The sequence below is a fragment of the Sceloporus undulatus genome, chromosome 4 (assembly GCF_019175285.1).
Source record: "Sceloporus undulatus isolate JIND9_A2432 ecotype Alabama chromosome 4, SceUnd_v1.1, whole genome shotgun sequence".
Taxonomy (NCBI): domain Eukaryota; kingdom Metazoa; phylum Chordata; class Lepidosauria; order Squamata; family Phrynosomatidae; genus Sceloporus; species Sceloporus undulatus.
Genome location: NC_056525.1, coordinates 65,035,507 through 65,051,049, shown reverse-complemented (window position 1 = coordinate 65,051,049; position 15,543 = coordinate 65,035,507). Strand labels below are relative to the sequence as shown.

The 15,543-nt window shown below is 41.8% G+C and overlaps 1 protein-coding gene across 6 annotated transcripts in view; it reads left to right on the top strand.

The window, feature by feature from the left end:
- Window positions 1-15,543, top strand: part of HMGA1 (high mobility group AT-hook 1) — a 40,909-nt gene that overhangs the window by 14,232 nt on the left and 11,134 nt on the right. For 5 of the 6 annotated variants that reach the window (XM_042461887.1, XM_042461886.1, XM_042461885.1 and 2 more), the window contains exons 2-3: window positions 7,903-8,013; window positions 12,521-12,604. In XM_042461887.1, the coding sequence (XP_042317821.1) occupies window positions 7,912-8,013; window positions 12,521-12,604 (186 nt within the window). In that variant the 5' untranslated portion in view covers window positions 7,903-7,911. Of the gene's footprint in view, window positions 1-6,203; window positions 6,246-7,902; window positions 8,014-12,520; window positions 12,605-15,543 lie in introns of those variants that run through there. The other variant, XM_042461882.1, reaches the window with a different exon arrangement.

Genomic DNA, 15,543 nt, shown 5'->3' with positions numbered 1-15,543 from the left:
GCACGCAATTCCACCATTGCAGAAAAGTAGTGCCATTGCTTTGGGGGGTTAATTTTATGAAGGTTTAATATCATTAACAACATCTGGTTGTTAGCTGAGAGTTGAACCTGTTATTACTAGACATTTAGTCTTGAGTTCTATGCTTATCATACGTTATTCCAGCTTGTTCATAATTGGTAATAGAATCATATCTTAGTTTAATGTAAAAAAATTAATTTTTTTCCAGTGTGGTGAAATTTTAACTATATTTATTTTAACTATTGTAAACAGTTGTAAACCACTTTGAGTCCCAAACTGGGGAAAAGGCAGGAGGAGGATGATAAATAAATAATACCTTACAACATCTGATATTCCCTTATGTAAGTATTAACTGGGACTGACTCTGTTTAGCTTCCAAGATCAGACATAATCTGGTGGTTTCTGAGTACAGTATTTAGGCTGGCATTCTTAGTAGCATACTTATTGTAAAACATTTGGGAACTATGATTGTAGGACAAATGTAAAGTTATTATCCATTAGATACACTTGTAAAAAGTCCCTTGATCCTCTATATCTCATAAGCATTTACACTGGACACCGTCTTATACTACCACAAATTTTTCTTAGATTTTTAGAGGAGAATCACATGCATTTGTAATACATTCTCTCTAATATCACAAACAACATCTACAGCTTGGCTGGTTAGCTAAGAGTTGAACCTGTTATTACTAGAAGTTATTCCAGCTTGTTCATAATTGGTAATAGAATCATATTTTAGTTTCAGTTACATGCACACTGGGCATATATACAAATTAATAGATCCTTTAAAGTTAAAACTAGTATTGGCTGTTTGATCTGTTATTTGAATTTTGAGCATTTGTTACACAAACAGATTGAATATTCCAGGATATTTAAATTAGCGAATTTAGCGGATAGGGCCTTCATTCAGGTGGTGCCACAATGTGTTTGTTTCCCAGTCAAATGCATAGGTCTCCCTCTATGTATGCTGCTCCCAAGACATTTTTAACAGAATGTTAAGCTGGAAAACCTAGAATGTTTGCTGCTGACTTTAAAATTTAGCTGCAGTGTGGGTTTTTTTTTCATTTTTCTTTAAGTTTGGCTGTATTAGACATTTTTTAAATTGCTTTAAAACTAGTCATTAGTTGATCTTATACTATTTTTTATATTCTGTGATTTTAGGCTTATTTTGTATTCCGTTACAGTCCTGCTGGCTAGGGATACAGGTTGTAGTCCAATACAACTGGAGGGCACAGTGTTGGAAAAGTCTGCCATTTAGTGCAGATAAGTTCCCTATACAGCAATCAGATATGGTCACACCGCAGACACTTTCACTGTATTGCTTCTTTGTTTGCCTTTTTGGTCCCATAGCTCCTGATTTTCTAAGATCGTTTTGGTATGTAAAAGGACTTTCTAGCACTAACTGAGAAAAAGAAGATTGTAGCATAAACGTTCATAAACTAGGTCTGTGCTTCATCAGATGCATGGACTGAACTCAAAGTAGACTCTGTTTATGAAAATTTATGTTACAAACTTCTTTCTCCCAGTTAGTCTCAAAAGCGCAATAGGCCTGTTACAGACTGCCAAAATAAAGCTGCTTCGGGTCTCTTTGGAGATATGCTATTTAAATGATGCATGCTAAGAGTCCGGAGGTCGCGCCAAAGCCACACTCCATTCCTAAGCACTGGAGTGCAGCTTTGGTGCAACTTCTGGATTCTTAGGTTGCATGCATCATTTAAACAGCATACCTCTAAAGAGACCTGAAGCAGCTTTATTTTGGCAGTCTGTAACAGGCCATAGACTCCCTTTTCATTCTGATCCAGACTAACACGGATATATCTTTGAATTCTAAGATGGTTTTAGTTCTTCTATTTTTCTTCAGTACTATTATGTTTGGAACAAATGTAGAATCACTATCCTTCCATACTCCAGTTTTATAGTAGTTTCTTCTGAATTTAGAAAGAGGATCCTCAAGTAGAAAAGGAAACTTTGAGAACTGCTGGTGATAAGGGCTGAGTGTTTAGCAGAAAGAGAACATCTTTTACTCATCTCATTCCACCAAAGAGTTTCCCTGCTGTGCGGGAAGACCTCATTTTTTGTTTTCTTTTGTTTTGGAGGCAACTCTGTTCTGCACTTTCCACAGGCCACCCTATGAAACCTCCAGCTTTTCAAAAGAGAAATGTTGTACATTCTTCCGCCAGCATATCTCTTCCAGCGAGCTTCCCCACCTGACCTTATGTAAGAAATACCCTCTGACTATTGTATAACTTTATTGCATTGCTACTATCTGAAGAGTTAGTTTTTAAGATTAATTGTTATTAATTTTATTGATGTGCTTTTATATGTATTTTAAGTATTGATGTATGTATTTTAGTGGACTCTAATCCTGCCTCAATGCATGTGGGAGAGGTGGGAAAATATAAATAAACTATATTATTATTATTATTATTATTATTATATTGATACTTCAGTATCTGATTTTAGGTTGGTTTTTAATCACAGACATGTTCATAATTATTATCTACATGGAAACCCTCAACACTAAAACCATTTTTCATATAGATACTTAGAATTAGACTTCAAGAGCCATCCAGCCTTTGTTTAAAAACCTCCAAAGAAGGAGACTCCACCTCACTCCAAGGCAACAAGTTCTGCTGTCAAAACAGCTCTTACTGTCAAGAAGTTTTTCCTAATGTTGAAGTGAAATCTATTTTCCTGTAGTTTGGTCTGGGTCCTAGGTGTTAACTTAGATGTTAACCTAGATGTTCTCTGGAGTTGCAGAAAACAAATTTACTCCATCTTCAGTATGACATTCTTTCAGATATTTAAAAGGGGCTATCGTATCACCTCTTAACATTCTCTTCTCCAGGCTAAACATATCCACCTCCCTAGGTCTCTTCTCATAGGGCATGGTTGCCAGACCTTTCATCATTTTGGTCAAACCCCCCCCCCCCCCCCGAGAGTTGTATTTGAAGGACAATGCTCAACAGCCTTATCCAAAAGTAAGTAATGAGCTCAGTAGTAGTAATTTATGTTTAGCATTGCAGCCCTAAAGTACCTTTTAAATATTTAAACTTTTCATAAGTGTTTATAGAAATCTGTGGCTTCTTTAAAAAAACATTGAGGATGTTTTTAAGTCATGAGTCACTTCTATAACTGAACATGAGTCAATTTACATATTTGTAAAAAGACTAGAAGGTCTCTGTGTTCAAAGTTGGTGTGTCTGTATAGAGCATATTTTTAAATACTATTCCTAGACATAATCTACATCCTTCAGGCTGTTGGTTCTCAGTTCTGAAGTCTGTTAGCAGTCCTGCGAAAAAAGGCTTTTTCCTGCACTGTAACATTTGGTTACTAACATGCTAACCTTTTTAGTGTAAGCTGTGAGGATAAATAATTGGTTAACATCTTGACCTTAAGAAAATCAGAGCCTTTTAGCCACATGCTATGCAATTAAGGAAAAGATCCAAATGTGAAAATTAGTCTTACATCGACCCCATGTTTGTAAGTTTAGATTTTTTTAGTAGAGTTTCACCCGTCTTCTGAATATAGCTCAAACCTCCTAATTGTATGGACTTGGTACTTCAGATCTTCATACATAGAGAGCCTCAAGAAGGTCCTCTCTTGTTGACGTTGGTGAAGGAGGAAGAGCAAAAGTTGTGTTTTTTGAAAGAATCATATGATATCGCTTTGGTTCTTTGTTATTTTGCTATAGCAATACAAGGAGAGATACAGTATGGTCTCTTTTTGGAATTCTTGACGTGTGTGCTTTGCAACTGAATCTTGCAAGTCTGGCATGGCTTATCCTTCCCCTGAAGTCATTCTTAAGAGTACTGTACAGTACTTTCAGACAGGACTCCTAGTGCTACTGTTTAAAAAATATGTTGCATTTCTTATCTTTAATTAATTTTATGTGGAGGAAAAAAGAACAATAATGATAAAAAGTGGTGAAGAAATATGGGAGAGTTGTAAGTAGAAGGCATATGCAATCTGGAATCTGGAATGCCATGCCACTTCCAATAAAATCATATGAGGCAATCCTTGTCTGGAAGCATTACAAATCTGTGGCCCTTTAGGAGGCCTACTTTGTCTTCAGGTGTGTTCCAAGATGTGATGGTAGTATAAAACAATCTCACTTGATTTGAGAAGCTAAGCAGGTTTCGGCTCACCATTTTGAATGGATGACATTCAAAAATATAGCCGTGTTAGTCTGTAGAATCAGTGTGTACAGGGATTTTGTACCACCTTTGAGACTAACTGAAATAAAGAAGTTGGCAGCATGAACTTTCATAGGCTTCAGTCCACTTCGTCAGATGCATATATCTTGGATGACCACCTAGGAATATATTAGACATCTCCTGGTATTGCTAGGAAAGAATCCTCCCTGTAACTCTGGAGAATCACTTGTCCATTCAGAGGTCATGTTAGATGGACCAAATGGTCTGACTCAGTGGTGTTTATCAGACGAGCTCTTAAAGAGGTACTATTCCAGTGTGACTCCTCTAGCTGCCTCCTGTTGCATGCTGGGATTGGCAGTTTTAAGGAGGGGTATTTAGAATTCTCAGGCAGAGAAGTTCAGCTCCTTAAAACTGCCAAGCCCAGCATGCAACAGGAGGCTGCTAGAGGAGTCACACTGGAATAGTACCTCTTTAAGAGCATAGTGTGATAAACATCAGTGTTAAGGCAGCTTGCAATAATGGTTTGAGTTTGCAGTCACTTCACAGTGTTAGAAAAATGGAGACTGCATCTCCCTCCAAGTAGCAAGGAAAGAATGGATCTGACTGTATCCTTGCATCCAGATGAACATGTCTCTGTGGAAGATATGCAAAGGCACTGAGGACTACTGTATGTACTCGGCTATAAGTTGACCTCATACAAACAGCAATATCCATCAATCACCCAGGACCCTTTCTGCTTGGTTCTTTCTTGCTAAAATCCTCTCCACACTACATGGGGAAAGTCTGAAAGAGCTGCTGTCACGTTTCCATAGTGGCCCATAAATAAGTCGACCTGCAATTTTGGGGTCAATTTTTGGGCATAAATTTTTAGACTTATAGATGAATATATATGGTATTCTTTTTCTTTGGCCATTAGAGGAAATCAGGGAGCCCTGGTGGTGTCTTAGTTAAATGCTGGTACTGCAGCCACATGGTTGTGAGTTCAATCCCAGGGGTTACAAGGTTGACTCAGCCTTCCATCTTTTTGTAGGTCAATAAAATGAGTACCCAGATTGTTAGGGGCAGTTAGCTTACAGATTGCAAACCAAGTGCTGAGTTCACTGATGAGCAGTATAGAAATGTACATGCTATTGCTATTGCTGTATAATCTCACTATTCTGGTGCTGCCTTCAAGCTGCCCAGAAGACGACATGAGATTGATTGATTGGTCAACGATGCAGGGTCAGTATCGCTTTTTCCCCCCCTAGAACTGGAAGCAGAGTGGTGGCCTTCAATTGGCATTTCAGATTGAAGCATTTGTCATGTTGGAGTTGCTGCACCATGACTCCTTCTGGTCCCCTGGGGTCACTATGGCAACAGCTCCGCAGGGTAGCCAAGCTTTCTGCGGCCCATTTCTTCTTTTGCTACTGGCAGCTGTCAAGGATAGCAGGTGTGAAGATCAGTGGAAAGCAATTTGCTGCAATGGTTAATGGAGGGATGGTACATAGGGGCCAAAATGACCCCGTAATTCAGTAACCTTCTAGGTTTTCATTTTTATTGTAAAGCAAACATTCCAGCCAGAGGAGTGGTGCCGGAGGGGCAGGTGGAGTTTAATCCACTAGCAATACCCTGGAGTCTCTGAAATCTTCGTTGCTAAAGCTGTTAGAGTGTAGAATGGGGGAGTGGGGAATAACCCAGGTAATCTCAGGAGAACATTCATCTCCTTATTGCTTCCAGGGCAGAGGCAGTATAGCTCTTGCTCTACCCAGAGCGAGATATGTTGCCATGGTGACAATGGGACAGTGGATGTATGGCTTCCGGCCTTAAAGAGGAAAAGGAGCCTGGGCTAAACCAAACAGCATCTCTGAGACGTGGAAGGCACCCCACGTTTCCTTTGACCAGTTTTAGTAACTTTTATACAACCAACTTTGTTTTTATTTTATTTCTCACCGAAGGCCTTCTACACTTCCTGAAATACGTTGACCACATTTATTTGGAATTCAGATGCCCCTTGCTCTGTGTTCATTTGTATTTGTCAAATTCCTGTGGCTCTTCAAGCTTCCCATGGCTCTCTTCTTGCAACAACTCCATGTACGGACTGAATTGCCGATGGTAGTAGACCCTTCCCCTCACCTTCTTGAGTTAACATTCCTTTCATCACTCATCAGAACTTGTTTAATAGTAAAAGTTTTAATTGCTGCGGGACTGGATTTTGTCGATACACAGGTGTCCCAGATGTACATTGGCCATCTGTATAGGTACAAGTGAAAAGCATGATATGGATTTGTTGATGAGATGCTCTCACACAGTAGAATGCTAACTGTGTGGATGCTGATGTCATGCATAAGTTATGGAGTATTATTATTATTATTATTATTATTATTATTATTATTATTATTATTACAGTATATCCCACCTTTCTCCAATATAGGGACTCAATATAGGGACTCAAGGCGGGGTAGGGGTCTCTTTTGATGTCTCAATTGCAAAGGTATCCTTCCTGGTTCATGTACAACTGCAGATAGCTCTCCAAGTAACAAAACATTGGCATGTCTGTCTGTCTGTCTGTCTTTCTTTTTTTCTCTTTCTTTCTTTCCTTTTTGTGACCCAGCAGTGCCATGATAAAATAAACAGTCCTGAAATGTTTAGTTAAATAATATGTTAATAACAAGCTTAAAAGGTAATTACTCATTAAAAACAATTAAGAGGCTTGTAGTACAAGTACTTCTCAAAAGAATTGTGACCACTGTGTTAGAGGGGATGTTTCTTCCTATGATGCACACGTTTTTGCAGTCACTAATTCAAACACAAGCATACTGTTTTACCTTTGGAAGTGTGTTTGTTCATACGTTGATTTAAAAATTCAGTCACTGATCACTTGATTAAAATTTGTGTCTAGTCAACTAAGGGATTTTTTTTTTATTAAAGTGGCAATCCTAAAAGTATCATAGTCTCTTGGCTCAAAGATTAATGTGACGTGAGTCTATTTCTATTAAGAATTGGATTCGTAGCACAATAAACATCTAACCTTTAATGTAAATTGGAAGTGTTATGTTGTCATGGTTAGTAGATTGATAGTGTGGTACAACCAGTGCTTCTAGTGATGAATATTCATAATAGCCATTTTATTGTGCATTTTGTACTTTAATAAACTACATGTTTTGGTGATTACTGTGGATCAGGAGCAGGCAGCCCTTTTACTACTAACGACCACATTGTCTGAGAGAAAAAATTTAAGGGAGTGCTGGAATCATCCATCCTGCAGTCACCTATGTATGTATATTGGGGGCTTGTTTTGTTTTTACTGATATACTCTCTGAAAGGACAGATCCAGTGGGGGAGGTTATCCTCCTGCACAAGACATGTTGTAGGTTACCCCTTTCAGCGTGCATATGCAGCCTGAGAATCATGAAGTGGCCATTTTGTATGACAAAATCCACTTGTAGTCCCCCATATCTAGAGAATAGATTGGCCATTTGAAAGTATGTGTGTGTATGTGCCTTTAAGTTGCCTGTCAAATTAAGGCAACCCCGTGGATTTAATAGGGTTTTCTTAGGCCAGAAATATTCAGAGTTGGCTTTGCCAGTTCCTTCTTCTGAAGTATAGCCTGTCATTCATTGGTGACCTCCCATCAAAATACTAACCAGGGCTGACTCTGTCTAGTTTCCAAGATCAGACAGGATCTGGTGCTTTAGCATATTGTTACTCTATACTTTTCCTTAATTTTGTTTTTATTGTATTCTTTCAGAGAAAGAAGATGAGTGAATCTAGTGCAAAATCTAGCCAAACCCTAGCTGCCAAACAAGACAAGGATGTCTCTGAGAAGAGAGGACGAGGGAGGCCCAGGAAGCAGCCTCAGGTTTGTAGATCATTTCCTTTAGTGCTGTTATAAGGGAATCTTTTGCAAGCAGGAAAGAAGATTCTGTCTTTTATTGGCTGTTCCTAGTACAGTGGTACCCCGGGATACGAAATACCCAGGTTACAAAATTTCCGGGATACGAAAAAATCCCATAGGAAATAATTGTTCCGGGTTATGAATGTTTTTTCGGGTTACGAAAAAAATTTTGGTGCTTTTTTCGGCTTTTTCGCACGAAATCGCGGCTTTTCCCCATTAGCGCCTATGGCATTTCGGCTTACGAAGGCTTTTCGGGTTACGAAAGCGGCCGCGGAACGAATTAATTTCGTAACCCGAGGGAGCAGTGTAGTAACCGACATAGCAAAATGGGAAGCTAAGGCGGGTTACAAACCGCCCATTTGGGGTGGGCTGTACCCACCCCTTTCCCCGGTGTATCAGGGCCTCAGTGGCCAGAACGGCAGCTGCTGAGGCCCCGATCCGCCGCTTTTCAGGCTGCGGGGAAGCGCCAAAACGCCGCTTCCACGCAGCCTGAAAAGGGGTGTCCCTGGGGCTTCAAGCCCCAAGGACACCCCGCGGCGGCAGGGAGGAGGAGAAAGGGGCCGCTTGGCCCCTTTCTTCTTTGGTCTGCTGGGCGCAGCCATGTGAAGACTGCACCCAGCAGACCAAACCAGGAAGGAGCTCCGAAACAGAGCTCCTTCCTGCTCCGCGCTAAGGGCGCACTAGGCGCCCTGGCTCAGAGCGAGGACGTCACTTCTGCGCCGCCCCGTATAGAGGCGGCGCGGTCGTGACGTCCTCATGGCGGCGGCCGTGTGGAACAGCCTCCGCCATTTTGTGCGTGCAGAGAACGCACTAGGGTTAGGGGGTGTGGAAGCACCGCCCCTTTCTAACCCTAGTGTGCGCTCCGCACGCACAAAAGGGCCCATTTATAACGGGCCTAAGAGAGCACCATCATGGTGCAAGCATGGTTATTGTTGATACCAAATGAGGCTTCAGGATCAATGGGTCATTACAGTACATAGTTATTGAAAGCAAATCCTCTGGGGAAAAGGGTGGATTTGCTTCATGCGGGCAATAATCACAGTATGCTGACTTTATTCCACATCCCACACAACTATTTCCATAGAGTACTACTAAACTGGGTTCTGAATCTCTGGGAGCCTTGCAATACTTGCTGGCAGCATAATGTTTATCATCAGGTTTGTTTATTTATTTATTTCAAGGATCCCACCTTTTTCCCACAATGGGTTTCAAAAGAAATCTTGGCATCAAACGGATATTTGGCTTATGCACAATTGATGTTGTTAGCCTTGTGTTCTAGATGTTACTGTTGCTTTAAAATATTCTAATCCTAGGGACAATGAAGTTTTCTTAGCAAGATGACACCAGCTCTGGTGCCCTTTAAGGCTGAGTCACATTGGCTCCTGTAATGTGAGCATGATTGCTGAAGAAGTTGTTTTTTACAAGCCTTTCGGGGAGAGATCATCCGGAGATATGGGGTGAAGTGTTATCAATACGCTGATGACACCCAAATATGGTTCTCTATGTCTCCGACTGATGCAGTGTCTAAGGAAGGCATCTCTCCTCTGAATGCCTGCTTGAAGTCGGTAATAGGCTGGATGAGGGAAAACAAACTCAGATTGAATCCAGAGAAAACGGAAGTACTTGTGATAGGTCCCCAAGATCTAAGGAAGGAAATTTGTCAACCCTTCCTTGATGGGGTCACACTTCCCCTGAAGGACAAAGTTCGCTGTCTAGGAGTACTTCTGGATTCGTCCCTGCAGTTGACATCCCAAGTTGATGTGACGGCCAGAAGTGCTTGCTATCAACTTCGGTTGATACACCGACTGCGACTCTACCTAGACCAAAGGGATCTTGAAACAGTGGTACATGCTCTGGTAACCTCTTGTCTAGACTTCTGAAATGCACTATCCTTGTTACCAAGTTCGGAAGCTTCAGCTAGTACAAAATATGGCAGCCAGACTGGTCACTGGTTATTCGAGATACGACCATATAACACCTATATTAAAAGATCTTCACTGGCTCCCTATTAGCTTCCGGGCACAATACAAGGCGTTGGTCATTACCTATAAAGCCCTACATGGCTTGGGTCCGAGTTACTTACAGGACCACTTCTCCCTATATAATCCGCCCCGCACTCTTAGAACATCGGGCAAGAATTTATTGGAAACTACGAATCCCAAACATGTCTCCACCTCACAAAGAGCCCTCTCCATAAGGGCTCCGAGATTGTGGAATAGCCTTTCTGAGGATATTCGCTCGGCAACCTCACTAGAGGCATTTAGGAAAGCAATTAAAACCGAGCTTTTTCGCCAAGCATACCCTGACATGATATAATATACCGACTGACTTGACCCCTTGAATGAGACGCTGTTTTATTTACTGATTGTATTGTTAATAGTTAATTGTTAATTGCTAATTACATGTTGGATATTTTAATGTTAGTAATTTATTTGGAGAATTTTAGTGCATATATTGCGATTTTACTCAGTCTATAACCCCGCTTCGATCCAACTGGAAGAGGCGGAGAAACATAAATAAAATTTTAATTGTTGTTGTTATTCCATGCTTTGAACTCGTCTAATTTCACACCTTGACTTCCCCTTTGCCATGTTTTTGATGGTTGGTTATGGGCTTCAATGCTTCTTTAAGCTGCTGGGGAAAACTGTCTTAACAACCTTTGGTTCCTCACTTTTAATTGAGAAGCCGGCTTTTAGTCCACTAAGACAGGGGTGGAGAAAATGCTGTCCATGGACTGCATGCAGCTCCCAAATCTATTTTCACAGTGTCCCAAGAGATCCCCACCACCAAAGCTCCTAAACCAGTGGTTCTCAACCTTTGGTCCACTAGATTTTTGAGACTTCCAACTCCCAGAATTCCTGACTGAGACTTCTGGGATTTGAAGTCCAAAACATCTGGAGGCCCAAAGGTTGAGAACCACTGTCCTAGACCTTCCCATATACACACACACCTGTTATACCACTGAAAATGCCTTTTCATCATTCCCAAAAGGCTGCAAACCAGACAAAAATGAAACTGGAAATGGTATGGCATTACTACTTGTATGGCAGGAACATGCCAGTGCAACCCACCAAGGAAGTGCAGGTTCAACAAATTGAGCACTATGCCCTATGAAATTGCTCACCCATTTGATAAACTATGCCTAGCTTTCTGTGAGATTACAGTCCTCTCCAGGCCCTCCAGGTCTGTTCCTCACATGATGTGTGTGTCTGTTGATACAAGTTCCATAAAGAAGGGATAACCTCCTTACTGTATGTAATATGTTGAAAAATTGTCTTTCAGTGGTTTCTTTCATTCAAGTCTTGCAGCCCTAACTTCTGACTCCTGTTAATAAAATTACTGTTGAGCCCCACATGAAGTCCTACTTGAGTCCTGCATGAAGCTATAAGCTCAAAGCCATTTTCCCTATTTTGTCTGAGACAGCAGCTGCTACCCTCCTGTTCTTCCATCTGCCTGAGCTGGAAGAGTGAGGCAATTGCTCTGGTGAAGGATGGAACAGGGCTGCTGGTGTTAGATTACTGATTGACTATTAGCTGAAGCTATAAATAGAATGTGACATGGAATTAGAAACAGTCACTCTGTGACACTCAACAGAAATATATAAGTTTCAAAATATTTATTATTCACCAGGTATTAAATTCTAGATTGCACTTTTGTATGGGGAGGCAAAGCTTCCAAAGAAATAAATTTGCCTTTCTGCTCTCTCAAAAAAACATTGCATTTTAACAAGGCTAGTTCTTAAAATTTCCAAGCTTGTCTAGAAATGATGCTTCTTTCTATTTCATGTTGTACTGCTTCCACAGTAAAAAAGCTCTACAAGAAATCTGAACAGTATTTTTTTTGGTTTGTCAAAGACTTTATGAAACTCTGAAATCATCCTCTGAAGTGATCAGAGTTTCATAAAGTCATAAACCCATAAAGTTTGCCATCTTAAGAGTAGACCCTTGTTTTTCACCTTGCACTGGGGTGAAGTTAAACTTTTCTCCCATACCCAGCATAACCAGTGGAGATGAATGACGAGAGTTGTAATCCAGGAATATCTGTATTCCTGGATGCACTTTTTGTCTAAACAGAAATGTGTGTGAAGGACCCTGTCACACTATACAATTATAGTGCTATGGTTCTACTTTAATTGCCATGGCAACAGTTTATGGAATCATGGGATCTGTGGTTTCAGGAATGGTATTTAGAATTCTCGGATAGAGAGATCTAGCACCTCACCAAACTAAAAATCCCAGGATTTCATAGGATGTTGTCCTAGCAGATAAAGTGGAATCATAGGATTATATTTGTGGAGAGTGGAAAGGCCCAAGTATAAAAAGACTCAGGTTTTGCATCATTTAATGGAGTTACCAGGGCTTCTAACTGGGGAGCAGAAGGAGCTGGACCTGCCCTGTCCTAGTCTGGGAAGGCACGTGTATATTCTCTTCTTTCTTGCCCTGTTGCTGACTGCAGTGCTTTTTGTTTTTAGAAAGAACCCAGTGAAGCACCACAACCCAAGAGACCACGTGGCAGACCAAAGGGGAGCAAAAACAAGGCCGCGTCAGTGGGAAGGGTAGGTATTTTGTGGACTGGACAATATATCGTCTATAGCCGCATGTACTAGTACTTCCTTTAATACTGATCAAGCGTAAATGACTGTAGGGCTGCCCATGGAATGTTTTCTGGGCAAAAATTTCTGTCTCAGAGAGGAAGAGTCACAGAGATTGACACTTCCTATGCAGGAGCGTCCTAATAGTTTTTGGTCTGTCAAAGAGCTTGTGAACAAACTAACAATAATAGGACCAACTAATTAGGACTAACAACAATAAAGTGGTGTAAGAGAAACAGTTGTCACATTGTTTCTAGTTTCAGTCCCCACTTCCCAAACAGACCAACATAGCTTCCCACAGTATTTGTCCTTTTTTTTTTCTTGTGACATTTTCTAATCTTGTTCTGTTTCATCAAGATCCTTCATTGCCTGTTGTAGTATAAGAGTTCCACAGGCAGAATGCCATTATGGCTCCCCACTACCAGGTCTCAGTTTTGCTTTGATGGACTTTTTGACCAGCCATTCCTTGGCCGGTTGAGAAGTGCACAGGGAGTGGGGAGCTGAGAATTATCTGGCTATGCTCAGGAGCCAGGTACAGGCTGCTGGAGGTGCAAAGGGTTGTGATAAATGATGTCATTGGTTTGCATCTCACTATGGGGCGTTGTTGTTTGTTGTTCACCTTCAAGTCATTTCTGTCTTACCGTGACCCTTAGATGAACTTCTTGTGGGATTTTCTTGGCATGATTTATTCAGAAGAGGTTTGCCATTGTCTTTCCTTGAAGCTGAGAGAATGTGACTTGCCCAAGGTCACCCAGTGAGTTTCACGACAAAGTTGGGAATAAAACCGTGGTCTCCAGAGTCATAGGGGCTGTACAGACAGCCCCTAAGGGGCGGTGGAGTGCTGCCCCTTTCCTTGCCAGATCGGGGCTCCAGCAGCTGCCTCCTTTTTGTGCCACAGAAAAAGTGTCATAGCTGCCGGCACCGTGGCTTTTCAGTGCTCCTTTGGCACAGCACATGTACACACTGCGCCAAGCAAGCACCATGACCCCTCCCGTTGTGCGGTGGGGCATGCAGCATCCTGCCAGCATGAGGGCGGATTTGAGGCACATGGTGTGCAGTCATCATGCTCCCGCTCTGCCCCGATGCCAGCGTTTATCACCAGTCTGTTCAGGACCTTAGTCCAACACTCAAACCACTACTCCAAGCTGCCATAGCCAGATGCTTTTCCAATCTCCAGTGCTCTCCATTGGTCATGAAATGGCTATTCAGGGGGCTATTGCAGCAAAATCATGAGTCCTTGAAGGGAGCAGGAGGCTTGTGCGTTGCAAAGAGAATCAACTTCTGCAATAAGCAAAAAAAGATATGCAGTCATATGGTAGACTTGCACTTGGCAGCTTTTGCATGTTTATACCTGAAATTCAACTTCAGGAACAAATCCATATCTTTCAGTGGATGTTTGGAGTCCCCCATGGCTGTTTTATCCAAAACATATTAACATGGTGACTTGGGAATACTTTGCAGGTAAAATCAGAAGTTACTCTTTCACTTCGATTGTCTTTCTCCTCAGCCATCTCCAGCAGCCCTAAAACTTGTTTCACTCTGCTTAGGACTGGGAAAGTATTTGAATGGCAGAAATGGTTGACACAGAGGGAGCTAAGTACCCTTTCTGTACAAATGTCCATGTTCGTCATAGTCTCAGTTGTCTCAGGAAATATGTAGGCCCAATGAACCAAACATTTGCTGAGCCTTAAAATAGCTTTTTGAATTTTTTTTTAAAAGTCCTTTTAGTCAGAGTAGCTTGAGCTTCCAAGGAGGAATACAAAAGCTTCTAGTCTAAGCTGTTTTGTGTGCCAGAGATCTGAATTAGCTAGACAGCTGGTGGAATTTGCTCTTTGCTAGTGCATTTTGACAGCTGGACTTTGTATGGCTGCAAGGAACAGAAAAGGATATGCCCCTTTTGGTCATTCAGGAGAAAGGAGGGAAATTCATTGAGGAATAATGGTGTGGATGGTTGTTCCCTCTAATATATAACTTTGAGACTCTGGAACTCCTATACAGCTAGGCTTGCCATATCCCGCCTAGGGGCGGGACTTTCCCGATTTGGGGCGGGTCCGCACAGTCCCGCCCCGGTTTGCCCCCGCCCCCAGGCAGGATGTGGCAAGCTGAGGGAGGCTTTCCCTCGCTGCTTGGCCTCCGCGATCGCGGCGAGGCCGGGGGCCCAGGCGGGGAGGGAATCCTTCACTCAGGGAGGCTTTCCCTCCCCACCTGGGCCCCAGGCAGATTGCGGCGGGGGGCGGAGCCCAAGCAGCGAGGTGAAATGTAGGACAAAATTTTCAAATGTAGGACACATTTTTGTGTCCTACATTTGAAAATTTTGTCCTACATTTTCCCCGGTTTCGAGGTCCGGAAGTATGGCAACCCTATATACAGCACTCTTTGGAATATACATGTCTCCATGCTGGTGGAGTGATGCTTTGGAACTATCACTTGCAGTGAAGTGAAACTGGCTGATAGTTGGGAAAAGAGCAAGGAAATAATTGATCACCACAGTTCATGATTTAGCAGCTGTCTCTGTGTGTATGAAATAAAAAAACTGGACCAGTTCATAAAGGGTATAGTCTTTTATTACCTCTTCCCATCCCACTACCATGCTGGGTAGATATAAGAAAAGATCTATTAAGTGTCACAGCTGCTTTAGAACAACAGATGCCTAGTCCTGAATTCACAGCAAAGCTACATAAGCTATTTCAGTTGACACCCCAGCTTATCCTTAACCTTTTACCATCTGTTCAAATTATGAAATGCAAAGGCAAGGGAGCACCCAGCAAGTTCTAGGGACAACAACTTGCTTCTGCTTCCCATGCACCTGGCCCTGCAGCTGCTGTGCTGTCTTCCTCCCTTCCACTGTTTGGACTTTATGAAAGAACTTCATCCATAGTTGGCTCCATATTCAAGCAGAAGTT